Below are 21,097 nucleotides of genomic sequence, written 5' to 3' on the forward strand. Positions count from 1 at the left end.
GGAGCTCCTCCATGTCCGGGGCTGAATGAGGGCTGGGTGGGCTGCAGCACAGCTTCACAGGACGGAGGTCGACATCAGGTCACAGGATAGAAAAACAGCAACTACAAACAATGAAAGAAAAACTAAAGACATGAAGAAAATACACGAGCTGAAATATGCTGGAGAAGCTGAAGCTGGTGTGTGAAAGCTTAAAGTAGCAAGCTAAAAGCTATAAGTAAGCAAATCACTAGCTAAAAGCAGCAAAGGTTAGCTAAAAGCTAAAGTTGAAAAAAGGGTAGTTAAAAGTATCAAAAGGCTAGCTAGGAAGCTAAAAGAATAAAAAAGCTGACCACAACAAAAGCTAAAAATAACAAAAGGTTAGCTAAAAGCTTAATGAAACAGAGTGAAAGCTAAAAGCAGCAAAAAGCTAAAAGTAGCAAAAGGCTAGCTAGGAAGATAAAATAAACAAAAAGCTGACTACAGTAAAAGCTAAAAATAGCAAAAGGTTAGCTAAAAGCTAAACAAAACAGAGTGAAAGCTAAAAGCATTACAATGGCAGCTAAAATCTGAAAGTAGAAAAAAGCTAAAAGTAGCAGAACAGTAGGTAAAAGTAGCAAAGGGCTACCTAAATGCTAGAGTAGAAAAAATGTAACAAAGTTTTATAAGACAAGTTAGAAAGCTAAAAGAAGCAAAGAGCGAACTACAATAACAGCTATAAGTAGCAAAAGGCTAGCTAAAAGCTAAACAAAGCAGAACAAAAGCTAAAAGCAGAAGAATGGCCACTTAAAATCAAAAGTAGCAGAACAGTACTTCAAAGTAGCAAAGGGCTACCTAAAAGCTAAAGTAGAAAAAGGGTAGCTAAAGGCTAAACAAAACAGAGTGAAAGCTAAAAGCAACACAATGGCAGCTAAAATCAAAAAAAGTGGCAAAAAGCTAAAAGTAGCAGAACAGTAGGTAAAAGTAGCAAAGTAGAAAAAGGGTAGCTAAAAGAATGAAAATGCTAGCCAAGAAGCTGAAAGTAGCAAAAAGATGACTACAATAAAGGCTAAAAGTGCCTAAAGGCTAGCTAAAAGCTAAACAGAACAAAAGCTAAAGTGGCAGAATGGCAGCTACAAATTAAAAGTAGCTAAAAGTAGCAGAATGCCGGCTAAAGGTAGCATGAGAAGACAAAACTAGAGCAAGTATGCTGAAGCAGATTTCAAGGAGAACAATGTTTCTGAAGGAAATGAAGAGATTTTTAATGTATTTGGGGGAGACGTTTGTAATATAAATGTAAATATTTTCAATAAAAAAACATTTACCGGTACAAAACTCTAAAGTCATAGCGATCATCTCCTAAATGAGCTGAATGTTTGGACATATGAATGGCCAAAATATTAGATTAGATTGCAAAAAACATGCTTAAAAATACAGTGTGAAATGTTGAATCAACACACAATAGGATGAATGGGAACAGACTAGTGCTGCTTAAAGTAGTCTTTGAGTGTATCAAAAACTAGAGAAATGAGGCTTTCTGGTGTAAATAACCCTGGGATAGTGAGTGAGGACTTTAAGAAAGTTAGTTTTCAGATTTTCCTTTTTATGTTCATTTCGTCTACGTCTTTCTTCTTTCCTTGCCGCCAGGTGTGTCCGTCGTGTCCCTCCAGTCCAGAGAGAAGCCCAGAGGCTGTGCTGGCTGTAATGGGAAAATCAGGGACCGCTTCATGCTGCAGGCGTTGGACAGGTTCTGGCACGAGGACTGTTTGAAGTGCGCCTGCTGTGACTGCCGCCTGGGCCGGGTGGGCTCCACCCTGTACACCCGGGCCAACCTCATCCTCTGCCGCAGAGACTACCTGAGGTACGGCTTGCACGAGTGTTACGGGACGGCAAGAAGGGAGGAAAGGACTGAGAAGGCATAACAGAAACGGCCTCATTGCCTTTGTAACGATTAGATACAACATTTGCGGCGATAATTTGCAGAATAATGGTTACTGCTCTGAAAACTGAGTCGATAATCTATTATGATCGGACTGATTGGATGGGCCACTTTCAGCGTCCGCGTTGCAGCTTTGCATTGAGACTTATGCGGCGTCTGACCCTTTCCCTCATCCGTGTTTGATCCCATACAAAGTTGTTGTCTTCTTCATAAACCAGAGAGCAACAATATTTTATTCTTCCAACACATAAACTAGCTGAAGGGTTCAGGGGTGCGAGACAGCCGACAACAAATGCAACAGTCAGCAGCGAGCTCAAACGGCTTGGAAGAATGAATGCAGGAACAGGACAGACAAGCTGCTGACCTTTGAGTATGTTTTGAGTTATTGTTGAAGGAATGCAGACTGATGCTGCAACTGTGCTGCTCGCGCTCGCCTTCGAAACTCTATTCATCAACTTTTACAACAGTTTGACTCGCTTGAGATGAAGTTACAGTAGCAAAGCACAGCCGTATAATAGGAGATAATAAAATGATTACAGCTACATTCTCTCAAAGGTCTAAAGGAGAAATTTTCAAATGAATGGAAGCAGGCTTTTCAGCTTTTAGACATGTGGATATGTAGGGGAGACAAGAAGTTATTAGCTCAACATGGCATAAAGTAACAGGTAGATGAGATTATTTTTAAGTACCGTATTTTCCGGACTGTAAGGCGCACTTAAAAGCCTTCAAATTTCTCAGAAAATGACAGTGCGCCTTATATATGTAAGAAGTCGTAATGTTTTAGTACAATTTTAGTAAACTACAAAGCTGCACTGCTTGCAGCATTAAGGCTTTGTTATAGTCGTGCAAGGCTCCGTGCACGGTGCACGGACCTGGGCGAACGGTGGAGGCATTTATACTTGACGCTTACGTCGGTGCAGTATTCCCCGAAAAGACGGGGCTGTTTTGTTTGGCTTAATGCGCCGTATAGTCCGGTGCGCCCTATAGTGCAGAAAATGCGGTAATGGTGCTGTTTGTACCTGGAAGTCAAGTTTTCAAAGTTCCAGGTTGAAAGAAAAAAATTCACCTGAAACTCCCCCCTCCCCAAAGTCACATTTATGAATCGGAAAGTCTGAGATTCATCACTACCCCCCAGTTTCAAAATCTAACATGGCAGACCTGCACATCATTAGCTGTGATAGCTTCTGAGATTAACAGCTGCACACGTAGTTCTGAAATACCTCTGTTGAGAAATAAGTTGAAGGTGTAAAATGTAGAGAAATACATTAGCTCGCATCGCTAATAATGGTCAGCCTGGTTACTAAATGCTGCTGATGTTCCGACTTACAGCTATGTTTGGTTGACAACACTTCCACATCCAAGTTAAATAAAATGCAGCGTGATTTCTAAAAGTCTTGTAAAAAAAAACCCAAAAAACAGTGCCAAATAAAGGGAAACTAGGTGATGTTTATGCTTTGAAGTATTAGCATTTTGATTTAGCTTTGGCCAGTATTTGTGCCTAGTTTTATGTTTATGCTAGGTTAAGCCTTGTCAGCGTGGCCCTTCTAAAAGTCAGACCCCAAACTTTCGTGGCCTGAAACAACAACGTCTGCTCTCAGATCTTTAGGAGAACTCCTGATTTCTCAACCGCATTGCTGAGCTCATGTGTTAGTCTCATGTACAATCCAGCTGGATTTCGTTGGAGCTAAGTCGCTCATTAGCCGCGCTGCACTTAGGAGACCAAAACCCCTTTTGACAGTTAAATTGGCTAGATTGCCTCCTGTTTTCCTCATCATCGCGAGGGTGCAGACCAAAAGCCTTTGAAGAGTGGGATTAAAACCATGTGATTTCTTTTAATTGGACCATTAGTAGAGAATTAGCATTGAGCTCCGTAGCCTCGTTAAGGAGCAGGAAAAAAAAACAAAAAAACCACCAGGTGCCTATGAAGGACTCATGCTTGTTAGATCAGAACATTCTGGTAATTAGGGCACACTTTTGTTCCCGTGTTAGTCACTCATTTGATGACGTTTGTTTTGTTTGTCGGTCGGGGCTGTGGGATACAAATTCTCGCTGCTTTTTCTCTCACACTCCACAGATGTAGTTCTTTATTTCTTTCCTTTTTTTTTTTTTCTTCCCCAGAATCATTTTGTCCCGATCCCTCTTTTCTTATTTGGGCTCTAATGGAAAATGGAAATGAGTCTTGGACACTTCTCTTCATGTGTGTGAGGCTCTGAGGGGGCTGCTCGTTCACTCTGGTGGAGGTGAACAAGAGGTGAAACCATTTGCAGCTGGACAGAAAGGAGGGTTTAAAAGCACACAGAGCTGATTTGCAGGAGGCTCGGTTGTTTGTTTCTAAAAAGTGCAATGAACCGACTTTCTTCCATTCTAAACTAAATGACATTTACCTCTAAATTATTGCAGTTTCGCTCTGGTTATTTCTAGTTTTGGCACCTTGATAAAATGGTCCAAGGTACATGTAATTTAAAACGACATTTATATCTAATATTATAAGTCCCATATGTATATGTACTGTATATTTAAATAGGTTTACAGATGTAGTGAAACTTTGATAGTTCAGCCATCCTACTTGTAGATAGCTATTTGAATGACATCAGTCTGGACAAAGAGTTTAAGGTCTTGTCCACACAAAGACGCAGTTTTTCCAAAACGATCTGCTATTTGTTGTTTCTAAATACATCCTTGTAAACGCATCACAATATTTCCAGAAATGTCTTCATCCGCACGGAAACACCAAAAATAACCCAAAATGCTGTAGTACCTACTAAAAAAAACTGTGTGGAAGCAAAGCTAAAACGGCCCCAAAATCCTACAGCATTGATGAGCTAACGGCTAGACCAAATGCCAAACTAGATAGCTTCTTTTTTTTTTTTAAACAACTCAAATCTTCGAAATTTCATACCAGGACATGAAAATGATGTTTTTATTTAGCTGTGCATCATGATCAGTTTCATATTTACATGCAAGCTCAAATAGCGGAAGCTGGAGCACTCCTGGTTCAGTCTGGGCGCATTCCTGGGAAAAAAAGTTTATAACATTTCTGCAACAATTTCTATGCAAAATTGACAGCATTGCAAGGTATGGTTTGCACTGACTGCTGTGAAATTTTGAAGATTGGAGTTGTCTTAAGACGCCCAGATCTGCTCTGGAGGTGAGTTCGCTCGGAGCTAAAAACGGCTAGCTTGAGTCGACCCACTCACACTATCTGATTCAGTTTCATGCAAACACTATTTTGTAAACCTTCTCACAACCGCCAATTTCTCCCTACACGGTTATTGTGAAATTCCTCCCAGGAATGCCCCAGCCTGCACTGGGAGTGCTACAGCTACCTGCCGCTACCCCTGCCAAAACATATAACGCGACAGTGATGTAAAGGTTGGGGTTTGCTCAAACTTGTGTGAAACTTTGGAGACAGGAGTTGTTTTAAGACGACATCTATTCACTTTGGTCCTAGTTGTGTTGAAACTGGCCTTTAGCTCAGTAGGTCCATCAGAATTAAACTCTATCTCTCCAATGCTGCGGAGAGCTAATAATCATTCTTCGTAACTGTTTCCCAGAGCCCCACTTAAAAGTTGCTGAACGTGTCTTCGCACACCACCTGACTGAACTGTAAGAACATGGTTAACAGAATGGGAAGTGCTTACTGGCTGTGTTGCTTTTAATCACACCACGTAGCACTGGATACACAGACATCTATCCATAGATATCTGAGCAGCTGGTATTGAGTAAAATCACACAAACAGTCTTTGTTACCATTATAGTATAGTATAGTGTTACCACTATGGTATAGTTAAGGGTATTTTGAAAGGTTACCAAGGAACACAGAAGAGGTCTTTACAGACCCCTTACGCTGTGGCGGCACTGTAATGTACCACATCAGTCATTCAGTATGTGAAAACATTACCCGTTGTCTGCCTCCAGCCTCGGATCTTTGACCATTTCCATATTTTTTTTTTTCCTTTCGCTTTTTAAATTCTCATCATCATCAACAGTAAAACTTGTGGATAATAAACCTAATGGTTTGCAGCCTTTGCCTGATGACATGGCTGCAGTTCCTATTATGAGGAGCTCATCCTCTCATGTGCCCATAATTATAATTAGGTTGTGAATCCTTTTTCACGCTTGGCTGCAAATACAGATGAGATGATGGGAGCTTTGCTGTACGGAAACAGAAACTGGCGAGGAACCTGTCGGAAAGGCAGCGCAGATCAATAAAGCGGGTCAGGATTATTTAGAAATGGGGCAGGAGCTGCTCACTCAGGCAACTTTTTCAGACTTTTTTATTTTTTTCCTTTTTCTCTATATTGGCCTTAATTATTTTCTGCTGCAGTGCCTGGCTGAAACGTATTTACGTGCACATCCAGGTTACAGACCTGCCTGTTCCCTTCCCTCCCTCTTGCAGGCTCTTTGGGGTGACGGGGAACTGTGCAGCCTGCAGTAAGCTGATCCCTGCCTTTGAGATGGTGATGAGAGCCAGAGACAACGTCTACCATTTAGACTGCTTTGCCTGTCAGCTCTGCCGCCAGAGGTAAGATTAGGGGAGCAATTAGCCGGGGAGATCAAATTCAGTCGACGTATCTCAAAGGCGTAGCCTGCAGGTCATTATGGGCACATTACTTTTGCTTTGTAATCAGAATGTGATTAAACCCACACTGTGCAAAAGCTTGAAGGGTTAAGGACTTCGTATACCGCTCGAATTGTTCATCAGGTTACTGTTATGCGAGATTAATTTCCTGATTATCATAGCAGTAAAAGCCCGCTGGATGAAAATATGCCTGGTGTGCTCCCACAGGACCCTGTGATTCACTTCATGTCCGGCACGAACCGAGACCCAGTTTCGTATTTTTGTTCCTCCCCGCAGATTTTGCGTGGGAGACAAGTTTTTCCTCAAGAACAATATGATCCTGTGCCAGCTGGACTACGAAGGAGGTCATCCGAATGGAAGCGCCGAGAGGCTGCCGCAATAAGAGGTAATATTCCGAAACAATAAAACAGACAGCTGCTCTGACGGTTTAAACTAAACCATGCGTGATACGAGTTGACAGCGCGCTCGAAAGTACATCTTGAGTAGGACCACGTGGAGACATGAGACTCGACACCAAAGCTGCGCAGAATAGAACCCCTTCGAGACAAAACCTGTAGTTTGAAAACAGTTGGAAAGCTGCATAAAATGCAAATTGAAAAAACAAATACAATATTCAAATGCTGCATTCTGTTAAGCAATAAAAGTAAAGTCCAAGGATCATACGCTTTTACACATTTTACATTTAAAGTGTATTCAGGGTGGTAGATCACAATATTAATTTTCAAGAAATCTGAAAAAAACCCAACAACAAACAAAAACAAACTAGAACACAGGACAGCCGAGTGCGTGGCAGAAGTTAGCGGTGACGTCCTGCCGATGACCGCAAACTCCAGCCTTGATGTCGGCATGACACAGCTGCCAACCCTGAAGGAAGCAGTGGTAGTGAAGTCTCCAGCTCCAGTCTGAGAACCTATGATGAAGAATAATGGGACTAAATTCACAAAAAGCTGCTCTTGCTCACATAAACTCCAGTTTCAGATCAACCTGGAAACGTACAGACCTACCTTTTGTGTGTCTGCTGTTTCTGTCTGTAATGGGCTACAGCCAGTAATGAAAAAAAGGATGTGGTTGGCTTTTCAAAATAAGACTCAAGACATCCTTTAAAATAGGACTCTTGCTTTTTTATAGGTTTATTTATTACAAAGAAAAGTTTAAAAATTCCAAACTTGTCTAAAACAGCGAGCGATTAAAAAGGAATTATGGCGTTGGTTAACTTTTACTAATTGGCTCTTTTTAATGTATGTGTATGTTTGTTTGTGAGGCGACTTTTGTTGTGACTTGGCGCCATATAAATAAAGCAAATTGAATTGAGTTGAAGTGGGTATTAGGCACCATCAGAATGTCTTCTGAAATGTTCTACTTTATGTTAATAATAATAGATTTGTAGGTTTTTTGATGCTCATTGGACTTTAAGCTGATCAGCCTCACAGTTAAAAATCATCAACAAATCACAATCATATTAAAAAGCAGGGGCAACAGTTTCATTTCTAACCTAAGCTAACACTTAAAGTGAATGTGCATTTTGAACTGTGAAACTTTTCCAGAAGTGTGGTACATTTTTACTTTTGTAAACACAAACAACAGCTTTTGACTTGTTATGCGAGCAATGTCATGGTGGAAAAAATGGGCTCACGATAATGATCATCAGCTGTTTGAGCTGCTTGGAAACGCAGAAACAGAGCCGAAACGGGGAAGAGATACTTTGCAATTGACTGCACAAAAAACATTCAACAGAAATCTTTTTATAAACCTTTAAACAGTAAACTAAGCCCAATGAAACCAAATGAACTGCTGCATTTTTTAATGCCACCTGGACTCAAGGATCAGAATGTGAATTAGTTAACTCTGCCTCAGTTAATTTAGTTTTATTGTAAAAAAAAAAGAACAAGCTATACTAGACAGGCTATTTAACACATCCCATTTCTAGTTAGTGCAGCTGCAACATTTTTGCTAACGTTTGATGGCAAAAACTGTCTAAATGCTCCTTTTTGTGTTGTGGATGAAGGTAAGATGTTACAGGATACAGCATGCCATAGAGTGCACAGGGGATCATAAAAACAACTTAAACTGTTTGTTTAAACCATTAGCTGTAAAAAAAAAAAAAAAAAACATAACTAAAAAAACTAGAAATCTGATGGGAACGTGGAAGTCGAAGGCAGAAAGGGTTTGGCTTACCTGTCATCGCGCCCTGTTCACCCCAACAAACTAACAGGACTTCGCTCTTGGTAAAATAAAAAAAATACACCCCAGATCATTTTTTTCAGGTGTTGACTCTTCTCGATTCATGCAGTTGTCACCCTGCTGCTGTATGTTCAGAAATTCCTTTTTCCTCATACGCTCATCTGTTATTAGTTATTTCATGTTTAAGAGAAACATGTTCATGTGCGAGGGAGGAGGCGGGACTTAAGAGCCCACATCCTGAGTGCACGGACTCCAAAAATACAACATGGCAGCGCCGGTAAAACTGGATCCTGTGGCTGAATTTCTTAACAGCGGAAGAAGGCGGGCTGTTATGTCAAGATTTCTCTTCTGTTCGATGGTTTGAACTCTTCCACTTACAACCACAATCAAGTTCTCCTTTTGTTTAAAATGCTGATAGATCCTTCTCCCAAGTCCAATCACATCTCCAGACGTTTAAACACTTCAGAAAGAAAAAAACATGTCCCCTACTCTACTATTTCTTGGTTGGTCAAATAGCTCTCCATCAAGACCAGCAGCCTTAAATTTTTGAAGAAACTCACTTGTTATGCTCCCAGCCCCACAACTAGCTGTGTTGAATGTTTTGCCACTCGGGCCGTGTATTTTAGCGGTGCCGCTTTGGAGTTTCCATAAACTTCAAGCTTCATGAGGGGCCACTTAGCCGCCACATGAAGCTTGAACGGATGAGGCACGAAGCTACGTCCCACCCTAGCTATAGCGTGCTAATGCGGATAGCTTACCCCTTTGTAGCTTTTTAACTTTGATTCAAGGTACAGCAATCTACTGACAAAAATAGGGCCTCTATTTAAACACACATTTTCTACCCTTTTATTTTGAATCGGAGTGTCAGCAGTCGTTTCCCTTCAGCTGTAGCTTAGACATACCGCCAGTAGCTGAAACCGACGACCATTAACCCTGAACCCCAGCAGCTAAGAGTTGAAATAACTTGAGAAACACGACACTACATGCCCCATCATTATTGCTGCCATTCAAACGCGGTGCCTGCAGGTTTAAACAAGCCCTAAAGAGCTTCAGCGTTTTAAATTACTGACAAATCATCCCGTGGGAGCGCAGCACATGCCGGCGACGTCCTTTACTGGGCCTCTTGACGGCTGTGATTGAAGTGGTCAGCTGTGAGGCCGTCCGGTTGGAGGACGGTTGAAAAGAAGTTCAACAGAACTCCCAGTTAGGAAGATTATGGCCCGGAGAGTCAGTAAAGGAACCAGCAGGTCCAATGTATCACTAATGCTCATAATGTGTACCGAACGGGACCCCGAATGCTCTCTGGGACGATGAGGTTCTGCTTTCGTTATTTTTTTTTTGTTAACTGGAGGTCTTCCAGAGTTTATCCTGAAACGGCATCAGCGATCGTTTGCTTTTTCGCAAAGAGAAACATTCAGGACTCTGGGGGAATCAGTGAGCTCTCTCTCGTGTTAAGCGAAGCAAAAATGTAATTGGGTTGAACTGTGTGCAGAAAAGTGTTTTGTTTGGAGTGCTTGAAATAAGGGCGCTTTGGAAATGCGGCTCGAGCACAACAGAGCCGAACAGATTGTGTAAAATTAGGACTTTCTTTATTTTTTTTTGCTTCCAAATGTTGTAGCTCATTATTCTCTCAAGACGTGACTTCACTGTTGCTGTATTTTTCTGCACAGTTGTTTAAACTTTTGTAAAGGGCTTTAAATAAGTAAAACCAAAAAGCATCTGCATCGCTACTGACACAAATAGCACTGTTATAACATGTATAACAGGTAAAATTTAAGCAATTAATCATTTGTTATAATCATTTAAAACAGTGATTGTATGACTGTTGCTGTCAGGCCACGTAGCTCCTCCATGGTGCAGGCACTCTTCGTGTATGCAAAATAATCAACAATGTCAAACTGTCAGGTTAGTCCGACTTTTCCTCTTTTTTTTTCACCTCATGCGGGTCAATCCTGACAGCAGCCACCTTCTGCATATATCTTTCCCTCACACATTGGTCAAAAGTAAGGAAACACCTGGATTTAGTTGGCTTCAACGCCATCGCTGTTTAACACATCGAAAATACCTCTCCCGGTTGAGACTTGTGGGAACGATGCGTTAACTGAAGGTTTCCATTCACGGCAAAAAACAACGTCCACCCTCGTTCCGTTCGAGGGTTCGTCACCGAAAAGACCCCGTCTTTATCAGGTTCTGAAATGATTCAAATCGAACCTGGAGTGGACAACTGGAGTCATCTCTTAACCTCAGTCAGGATTTTTTTTTTGCATTTTATGCTTTTAGAACATTTACTGTAGTCTTCTCATATGTAAATATTGCTTTTTTCCTAATTAATGCAATCCAATTTACATAGCATGGAAGAAAATTTGACAGAAGTTGTTGGTGCTTTGTTTTATTCCAAGAAAATTTCCACAACTTGGAAAAAGTAACATTCTTGTGAAATTCGCCCTCATGTTACAAAGACGGTGCTGAATATCTGACTCGTAGAGCCGCAGCCTTTAGTTTGTCCTGAATTCTCAAAAACAAACAAAAACAAAACTAGCAACATCTGCGTAGCTTTCAAGTTGTTAAAAACAGCAACACGAAGAAAAACAAATGCATAAAATCCTCCTGCAGCTGGACGCTGATCATTTTGGAAAATCGTTCTTTCGGCGAGATGATAGCTGACTATTTTTAATTTTTATTTGCAAATGAATACACATCTGGGACTCATCAGGTTTGATTTGTTTTGCAGCAGAGCCACCTGGATGTGTTTTATATTTCCTTCCCTCTCGCTCTCCGCAGATCAGGACAGGAACCACGGCGAGCTAACCGGACCATGAAACCCACAGCGGCACGCTCCTCATCAGCTCCTTTCTTCAGTCTGAGCTCTCTCGGGTGAAGGGGAGGGGAAAAAAAAGAAATCAAAGCACTCAGACTGGACACGTTTGCTGCAGCCCGTGTTTGAACTCTTTGTTGCACAGCTGCACGGTTAGTTGGGTAAAAGCTGGCGTTTCTGATCAGATGGCCTCGTGATCAACCAGGTGCGCGGCACATAATGTGGACTCCGAACCCGAGCGAAGCAAACTCTAGTGCTGCTTACAAACAATTCCCAGCCTCCTTCGTCCAAACGGGACACGATTAATGGGCTAAAGTCACACACGGGCCACACGTAGAATCAAACCGGGATCGTCAGATTGTTCCAGCTCTTCCTGAGTGAACTCCACCCAGATGGCCCAGAAAAAGACAACATGTTAGCAATGTTTGCTCATCCCAGTTAAAGAAATCAATAGAAGGAAGAGTCTGTTCCAATGTCACTACTTTAAACCCACTGTAATTTTATTCCCATTCCTCCCTCACACTATTATTTTTTTCTTGACTTATTAAATTGAATTTTAATTACAACCTGTGTGATGCTTTTGTATGTGCTGAGATGATCATCGTAAGGATTCGTGGCTTCAGAAGAACTATTTAAAGGTTTCTGTTGTAGATGAAAAAAAAAAAAAAATCCGTAGAAATCTCTTCTGATTTCAAGTGTTAAACTCAGATCTCATGGTGTTTTTACAGGTTTTAAAGACAGAACCGTCGACCTGCTCCTCACCAAAGCAGCAGGTCCACACGGTTAAAGCAGATCATACGTGTTACGCGTTTCTCTGGCTTGTGCGTGGAGGTTCAGACAGAACTGAAACGAAGTTTTAAACGAAGCTCATCTTATGTCGAGAGCTGGTAGAGTCACATCCGTTTTGGTCAAGTTTCGACAATAACGTTATGCACGATCTCACAAAATATTGCAAGGTCTTGTGCCATCTGTTATAGCTTGCAGCATGTGTTCAGACTGACTCTCAGCTACTACCACACCAGATTTTAGGTCAATATTTGTAGAATTGGCCGTGTTAGAACCAGTTTAATGTTTGCTAAGGTGATTTGGGGTGGTTACCTTCAAGTTGAGTTGACTCCAGAAGATAATCATGTGATAAAAAATAAACTCGAAATAAATAAATAAAAGGATGCAATGCAAGTAGTAGTTAAAATAAAAAAACAAGATTTTGAGGACAATATAGGAGGCTGACAGGGCAGCAAACAAAATACCAAGGAGAACTAAACAAGGAGGATCACACAGGGTCCAGAAGGAAGAACAAACGTTATGACAGACTGATGAGACGGGGAGGAGTGATTACAAACGGGTAAGAATGGAGAACTGAGGGGAAATGGCTGATAATACAGGGAGACACCGGGAAACAAAACAAGCCAAACACAAGGAAGCATCCGAAGGAAAACACGAGGAAACGGCAAGACCAAATGAACTGAGTCCACAACAAAAAAAAAACAAAACGAACAACCGAAAAACCAGGAATCATGACAAATCAGTCTAGTTTCTGAGGGTTTCATTAAAATCTGTCCAGTGGTTTATGAGATATTTCGCTAACAGACAGACAGGGATGACCACAGAGGTTTAAAGCAAAGATTTTGCTCAAGGTGTAGCACTCAGAATTTGTGATGGAGATAACTCTCAGCCACTACCGCTCCAGGTTTCAGCTCAGGCGGCCATTTTGAATTGGGCAGACTCTAAAAGCCAATGACCTGTAGAAGTCCATCCAATGGTTACTTTCGGAACGCTGCGTTAAAATCTGTCCAGTGGTTCATGAGATATTTCGCTAACACCACAGACATACAAGCAAAAAGATTGGAGGACAAAACTCTGTTGTAAAAATGCCATTTTGTAACAAGATTTATTTCCTTTTATGGAAACCAGTTTCAAATCGGAAATAAGTGAGTTGAGATTCTTATTTATTGCCCGGTAAAATCCCTAAAAGACTTTGATAAGATCGCTGTCTTCCCCGTTGTTTGGTTGTCGTGAGACTGAAACCGCGGCAACCAGATTCTGCTTTTGGGGTTGAGACAAACAACCCCCCAGCTCCCACTGTGGTAATGCGCTGTCAGTCAAGAAAACCAAGCCGAGGTGCTGGATTTTTGATTCCAGAAAGCAAAACTCTGTTTGGCAGATGGTGAGCCCAATGTGCCAAAGTCAGCCTTCAGAAAAGTTGACGTTAATTTTTTATGAACCCCGAGCTGAAAATGAGATGCTGCAGTATAGAGGGGGGGAAAAAAGAATCTAGGAATGAAGAGATCTGACAATTTAAAACAGACCACACACAGATAACACCTGAAACCTGACTTTCACATATAATTAGCTTTTTGTGAAGACCAATCAAACTCACAGTAGGGCAATAATATGTTATGTCCTCCCTCAGTTTTTTTTTTTACAAAGGAAAAACACCTTAGGGAGACCTCAAAGGGTTTAGATGTTTGAGGTGTTCCCCTGGCCTTCGAACTCCTTCACTACAAGTTTTAAGGACTCCGATAGTGTATGCAGGAGGTGAGCTCGGTCCACATCTAAAGCTCCGAGGATCCACACTAACCTGTGATCAGCAGGAACCCCAGGACACCCTCAGATGTTCTTTGTCCATGCCTTGACTCCAGCAGAGATAAAGCTGATTCTGGCACAACAGCACTTTGAAGCAGTAATCCGTGCCTTCATCGCATGCCTTTACAACCCCAGTTCCAATGAAGGTGGGACGTTGTGTAAAACATAAATAAAAACAGAATATGATGAATTGTAGATGTAGAGATGAACTGTGTTCACTGACAACGGTCTTCTGAAGTGTTCCTGAGCCCATGTGGTCATATCTGTTACAGAATGATGTTGGTTTTTAATGCAGTGCCTCCTGAGGGGTCGAAGGTTTGTTTTCAGCCTTGTTGCTTACTTGCAGACATTTGTCCAGATTCTCTGAATCTTTTGATGATATCTTGGACTGTAGAGGATAAAATCCCTAAATTCCATGCAATTGTACGTTGAGAATCATTGTTCTTAAACTGTTAAACTATTTGCTCTGCATTTGTTCACAAAGTGGTGAACCTCGCCCCATCCCTGCTTGTGAACCACTGAGCCTTTCAGGGATGCTCCCTTTATACCCAATCATGACACTCAGCTGTTTCCAATGAACCTGTTCACCTGTGGAATGATCCAAACAGGTGTTTATATGAGCATTCCTCAACTTTCCCAGTCTTTTGTTTCCCCTGTCCCAGCTTTTTTGGAATGTGTTGCAGGCATCAAATTCAAAATGAGAGAATATTTGCAAAAAAACAATAAAGTTTATCTGTTTGAAAATTAAATATCTTGTCTTTGTAGTGTACTCAATTGAATATAGGTTGAAAATGATTTGCAAATCATCGTATTCTGTTTTTATGTTTTACACAAAGTCCCAACTTCATTGGAACCGGGGTTGTACCTTGGAGTCAGCCGATCCTCCTTAGAACGTCTTAAACTTCTCAAGGTATATGTATTTTTGTGTTTTTATTTAATACCTTGAACTGGCTTTTCACTGCCACCTTCTTACCTCACACTGATCATGGTGACATTGTTTGTTTGCACACCCCTGTTAGCTCTCTACAATGTTTGATACTGTTCATCATGGAGAAAAGTTTATTATGTGTGTAGGCTTTAAGGCTTTGTATAAGACTATAGTAAAAAAAGGTGTAAAATAACTCCTAACTCACTATTACACCTTTTACTCTTGGGTTGATCACCAGTCATTGTCCACAAACTGACTTTTATGTTTGTACGAGTTAATTCCCAGTTCTATCCTTGGTCTTCTGTGATAATTATATCTTCCTTTAACCAAAATATTCTACTTTACATTAGGTTTAAAAGATGATGGTGAGACCTGCTGATCCTGATGTATGTTGCGTAGATGGTGGCACTAACAGAAAGACAGGAGGCAGAGCTGGAGGTTGCAGAGATGAAGCTGTTCGGATTTTCATTGGCAGGGACTGAAACAGACAGGATTAGAAATAAATATATCAGAGGGGCAACTCAGATTCAGAAGTTCGGAGACAGAGAGGCAAGGCTGAGGTGATTTGGATAATGGATGTATTGGAAAAAAGGATGCTAAATATAGAGCTGCCAGGGAGGATGAGAAGAGGAAGACTACAGAGGAGGTTCATAGAGGTAGTGAAGGAGGATCTGTAGAGGGTTGGCATGAGAGAGGAGTATGATCTACTGCGGTAAGCTCTAACTGGAGCAGCCAAAAAAAGAATCAGTGTTTTATCTGTGGAAGTAAGAGCAATGTAAACATAACTGGATTACCAGCTGTGTATGTGTCACCAAAGATACCACTTATCAGTAAAGCTAAACATAAAATAAAAACAAAACTTCAGTCTAATAAAAAGCACTCAAATGAAACTCTGACGAAATGGAAACTCATTGTCAGATCAATACTACTTGTTAAAAGAAGCAACCTTTTGCTTGTTAAACTTACAGCCGCTTGTAAATCAAACACGGTCCTTTGGCGCCACCCAGCGGTTAAGCCCTGTAATTACCGCTCGGATCCACTTCCGGTTTCCCAGCCAAACGAGGAAGTTCAACCGACTCATCATGTCTTCTCTATTTTCTTAACGCTTTTTTGCCCGATACCGTCTTTTTTTTAGGTTTGTAAGAAAACTGCTCACATATTAGCATGGCGATGTCAACGTTTCAAAAGGTGACCCTCGCGACGTGCCTCGTGCTGTGCGTCGCGCTGCTGCTTCCCAAGATGCTGCTATCCAGAGGGAGGAAGGATGCTGCCGAGCGGCCGGAGGGTGCGTCGCCGTTCGCGGCTCTTCTCAAACACTTAGACGGTCCCTGCGTTTCGGTTCAGACGGCGAATAGAAGCCTTTAAATTCTTAGCTTAATATTACTCTGAATATTTATTTTTACTATTCAAAGCCTCAGTATTAGCGGGACATCATTATGCGTCAGCGTTCTTGTAGTTACACTTTTCTCCCTGATGGTGGCGCCAAAAACACATTTTCGAATAAAAATGTCAAAACTGACCCTTTTTTTCTTACTTGAGTAGCACAATCTTTTACCTGTAAAATATTTGAATTATTATTAATTTTTAAAAATTTATTGGGAAGAAGCAGCATTGCAGTGCCAAAAGTAACGATTTATTTAGTTATTAAAAACATACATACAATATAAATTAATCGCTAGCTATGATCTTCCACCACCTAAACACACATACTCAAAACTGCTGAAAAGCTGTATTTCAAAGATGCAATAATCACATTCCGAACACAAAATAACAAAAAAGTAGCACCAAAGTAAGATAGCATTTTAGATTTATTTTGTGTTTTTAAATCATTTAAATGTTAAGTAAGTTGGATTTTCAGGTTATCTTTCACCCTTTGCTGTAGGTTCAGGTCGTTTCCCTCCCATGATGCACCGTCAGGTCGGTCCAGAGGGTCGAGGCCAGCGAACAGCGGGGTCTGGCTTCTCCAGGGCCCATAACCCCGAGACCATAGCCAGGGCCAAGGGTGCAGGGACGGGAGCAGGAACTGGAGGCAAATCCAACCTGGCAGGACAGATCATCCCCGTGTACGGCTTTGGGATCTTACTGTACATTCTTTACATATTGTTTAAGGTAAAATACATCCAGCTATAAAATAAAAAAAGTCAAATTATTCCTTACCATTCAAGAGCAAAACTTAGACTTTTAGTATAGGAATCAGGGGGATAAATGGCAATGTGAGATTTCTTTTTTAAATCTTGTTCTCTCCCTGTTAGATCACATCTAAAGGGAGCAGCAAGCCATCAGAAGGAAGGTTTCCTCCAGTTTGCTCCGAAAACATGAAGAGAAAGATCAGTGAGTTTCACCTAACTGTACATGTCTGCAGTTCTGTCCACTGGTTGTTGAACACTTGGGCGTTTTTTGGATGTGAAAGTCCTCCTATGAAGACACATCCACCCAAATGCTGAAGCATTATAAAGCTACTGCAGTCATTATGAAGTGGTCGGTTTTTAAGGCTCATCATTTGCAGCATCAGGTGTGAATTCCCCTTTACAGGATCAAATTATCCACTTTTTTGTTTTCAAAGGATGGTCTTGGTCCGTCAAACATCAGTGTCGAATTTAAAAATGTTCTTTCTGAGCCATATTTTGTATCAAACCTTAATGTGTCTTTTCATGTTGGAGGGGCGAGTTCATTTGACAAAAAACCCCACCTAAGTGCATGGATCGGTATTATCTGTGTTGTTTGTACTCGTGTTTCTTTACGTTTCTCCTCTTGGCTCTTCCAGCGGACTTCGAGCTGGCCCAGCTGCAGGAGAAACTGAGAGAGACGGAGCTCGTCATGGAGAAAATAGTTTCCAGTGCACACCACAGACCTGACAGGTGGGCGGGCACCTTTTACCTTTTTTTTCCCAGTCACTAATTACTTGTTTATATTTAATTTGTTAATACACGCCATATTCCCGTATTTCATCCTTACAGAAAATATTTAGAAGAAAACTGCTTCTGCACCTAATCATGATCACGATCACCTGTTTGAAGTTATTTTTTTAGTCCAATACTAGCCTGAAAATTACCCTCATTTTTTTAACGTGCTGCAGGACTCAGCAGCAGGAGTGGTGGTGGCTGGAGGTGATATTTGTAGGGTGGGCTAACAGATATATAATAAAACGCTGCAGTTTGGATTCCAACAACAGAAGCATCCAATTTGAAATAAAGAAAACCTGCTATAAATTGACATTCTGTCCTTTTTCAGCACAAAGATAGCCTTAAAACAAACCACCACCAGAAACCAAGCTCACACAGAGCCTCTGTCAGTTGTTCCCCTTCATTAAGAGTTTCAACTATAATTATTTCAGATGATTTTTTCCCAGTCAAACAGCTCTGAATAACACTGCTCTACACTCCTTGACACAATTACTGATCAAATAAAATCAAACAGTGGAGAGTGCTTTTTTAAAAAGAAGTCTAATTAATTTAAAGAAAAGCTCACTCTGACAACTTTTCTGGGATGCAAAAAGGTTCATAACCACCTCGTTAAAGATTTGTTAGCTACACTTGCTGTTAGCCAGTCCTTTCACTGAAACCAGATCACAGAAAAACTTTGGTTTTGCCACTTTTCCTTTTTTGAATATCCTTCGGTCTATTCGCCCCAACCCTCTTCACTTCTGGTTTTCCCCAAAGACATTAAGAAAACAAGTGAGAAATTAAATACAATAATAAATAAATAAAATAATTCACCTCATTTATGTTAATCTTGCTCGCCATTGTACCTACTCAGTCTACACCAAACCACGCCCACGTACACTCGCGCTTGAGGCACGTTATTGTCCGTCCACCCTGATTGGCTAAAGCCTGAGGCCTTGGGCTGACTAAATTGAACTAAATTAGCCTAAAGGAGCAGCAAACTGAGGGGGCGGGACAAGACAGCTGTCAATCATTCTGTACAAGGAAAAACATTCAGTGAACGGGGCTGAGAAAAGTTAGCCCTTTGGAAAGACTCTGGGATTTTCTCAAGACTGGCACCAGTTTTGTTTTAAATTTTACAAAATGCGATACAATATTTTTTTTATTGAGATTTTTAGGTATTTTAACCTTTTTTTTCTTATCAACACCAGGGAGGGTTTTGCCCCACTAACCCACTTATACCAGCCGTCCTTGAGCAGGAGTAAACATACAAATGAAGTGGAAGCTGATAAATTAAACCATGAAATATTTAGGGTTTATACTTTTAGTATCAAAACAAATGTCAGCACATTGTTAAAAATGTATTTTTTTTTTCCTTTTAAATTTGCACTTTTTGAGATCCCTTTTTTTCTGATTTGGGGATTGTTTTAGCCTGGAGAACAAAATGGAGAAGCAATGTGAGACTGGGTAACTCAAGCGACTTTTGGCCGCAGATAGTAAACAACGTCCGAGGTGGGGGTTTCCAGATGATCTCAGAACATTTGCGAGGTTTCCTGGCTTGAGTCGCGGGGCCTCCCTGCAGATGTGTCGTAGGTACCAGTTCAGGTTGACCCCGAGTTCAAATCTGCAGACCTTCATGCAATTTCTTGTCTGTACTTAGCTGCCAACAGCTGGAGAAGCCCAGGGAGATACAGGCTTTATAGAAGGTGAGAAGAAGCATTGTTTGAATGTGTGTCTGCCCTGCAGGATGAAGGGAGTGACTGCAGACCAGGAGGAGAGTCTCCTGCAGCAGCTCACGGAGATAACTCGGGTCATGCAGGAAGGCCAGCTGGTGGAGGGGATCATGCCAGAGAAGAAGCCCCAGGAGGACTGGGACGGTGCATAAACGCTGCACATTCACCTAGAATAGGCTGCGGATTTTTGACGTCATCATCCATTCAGATCATCTCAGAATGACGCTAAACTTCTGTGAACTTCTTCGCAGAATATCCCGAGGAACTTCATCCATACTGGGAGGGCATCCACTGCTGCTGCCAGCACAGCCCGACAGGAGCTGCTCAGGAAGAAGGAGCGGAAAAGGACGAGGACAGCGACGGCCGGACAGGAAACCTTCCCGCTCACGCTCCACGCGCGGCAGAGGCCAACGGAGCAGGGGATCTGGGCCCAGACGCTGCCCGGGAGCCCGCTCCTGCGACAGTGGCCGACGCAGGCACGATCCCAGAGGGAGGTGTCGCGTGTGAGCGGAAGGAAGAAGGCGGTCACGCCGAGCCGGGTTTCCAGGAGGAGCCACGAGCCGGGGTCCTGAAGGAGCTGGAGCTGGAGCTCACGCTGGAGACGACCTCCGTGTCGGAGCGGCAGAAGGTGGAAGACTCCTGCCGGCCGGTGGAAACAGAAACATCCTACAGCTCAGTCAGACGGAGGAACAGGAGAAGAGCGAAGAAAGCTGCTCACTGACTCTATGGACAGAAACCCACAGGCCTGCTTGATGAGACGGATTATTGTCCGACCTGCTCTCACGAGGCAAGTAGCATGAAAACCAGTGATAGCATGAAAATAAACCATCACCAATGGTAATCTTTACTTGAACTGTAAGAAAGTGTGTGCAGCGTAGAGTTTGAAACGACTCATATCATGTTATTCAATTTTAAATTACTTTTAAAAACCTATTGAATAAAATAATTCCATATTGCAGAAGATCATCCAGGTGTAGATGTAATTTTAAAAAGGAAAGTGCTTCCAGACGTGTACAGCTTTCAAATGATGGACATTATGTGTTTGTACCCTCTTCAGTCTGCTACGTTCTATCTGACCGCTGTTCAAGTTCTTAAACTGAGATGTGTTTATAAACAGAAATAAAGCCTAAAATGTAGGAATTGTGCAGTCAGACTCTGAGCACGCAGAAAAATATCCCCATCAAATGAATCATCTTCTCTCAGGTAGCAGTGAAACCTTTCTTACTTTCTTTGTGTAGAACAAATTACCTGAAGTTGTCAAAGATTTTGTCTTGTTGTGATGAAGGCCTCTTTTTTTTTTCTTTTTTAACCAGAACAAGGTTGAAATATGTGTACAATGTAATCAGGGGCGGCTCCAGATATTTTTTTCTGCAGGTGCTAAGGGGGTGCTAAGCATTTTATTGAGGGTGCTAATGAAGGATTATTTGTTCTTACAGTTCTCAACACACACAGACGCAAGCACAAACATATATAATCATATATATATATGGTATATA

The 21,097-nt window shown here is 41.6% G+C and overlaps 2 protein-coding genes across 2 annotated transcripts in view; both read left to right on the top strand.

Moving 5' to 3' along the window:
• The window catches only part of LOC108248187 (rhombotin-1), a 12,464-nt gene extending 426 nt beyond the window's left edge, over positions 1–12,038 (top strand). The window contains exons 2-5 of the mRNA XM_017436798.3: positions 1,603–1,816; positions 6,294–6,419; positions 6,753–6,861; positions 11,439–12,038. Of these exons, the coding sequence (XP_017292287.1) occupies positions 1,603–1,816; positions 6,294–6,419; positions 6,753–6,858 (446 nt within the window). The 3' untranslated portion in view covers positions 6,859–6,861; positions 11,439–12,038. The remainder of the gene's footprint in view (positions 1–1,602; positions 1,817–6,293; positions 6,420–6,752; positions 6,862–11,438) is intronic.
• A 3,993-nt stretch (positions 12,039–16,031) lies between these two features.
• Positions 16,032–21,059, top strand: ric3b (RIC3 acetylcholine receptor chaperone b). Its single transcript, XM_017436809.3, has 6 exons — positions 16,032–16,271; positions 16,869–17,095; positions 17,239–17,317; positions 17,751–17,844; positions 19,615–19,745; positions 19,853–21,059. Exons 1-6 carry the CDS (start codon positions 16,151–16,153, stop codon positions 20,320–20,322), a joined length of 1,122 nt encoding a protein of 373 aa, XP_017292298.1. The 5' UTR covers positions 16,032–16,150; the 3' UTR covers positions 20,323–21,059.
• The last annotated feature ends 38 nt before the right edge of the window (positions 21,060–21,097 follow it).

The sequence above is a fragment of the Kryptolebias marmoratus genome, linkage group LG11 (assembly GCF_001649575.2).
Source record: "Kryptolebias marmoratus isolate JLee-2015 linkage group LG11, ASM164957v2, whole genome shotgun sequence".
Taxonomy (NCBI): domain Eukaryota; kingdom Metazoa; phylum Chordata; class Actinopteri; order Cyprinodontiformes; family Rivulidae; genus Kryptolebias; species Kryptolebias marmoratus.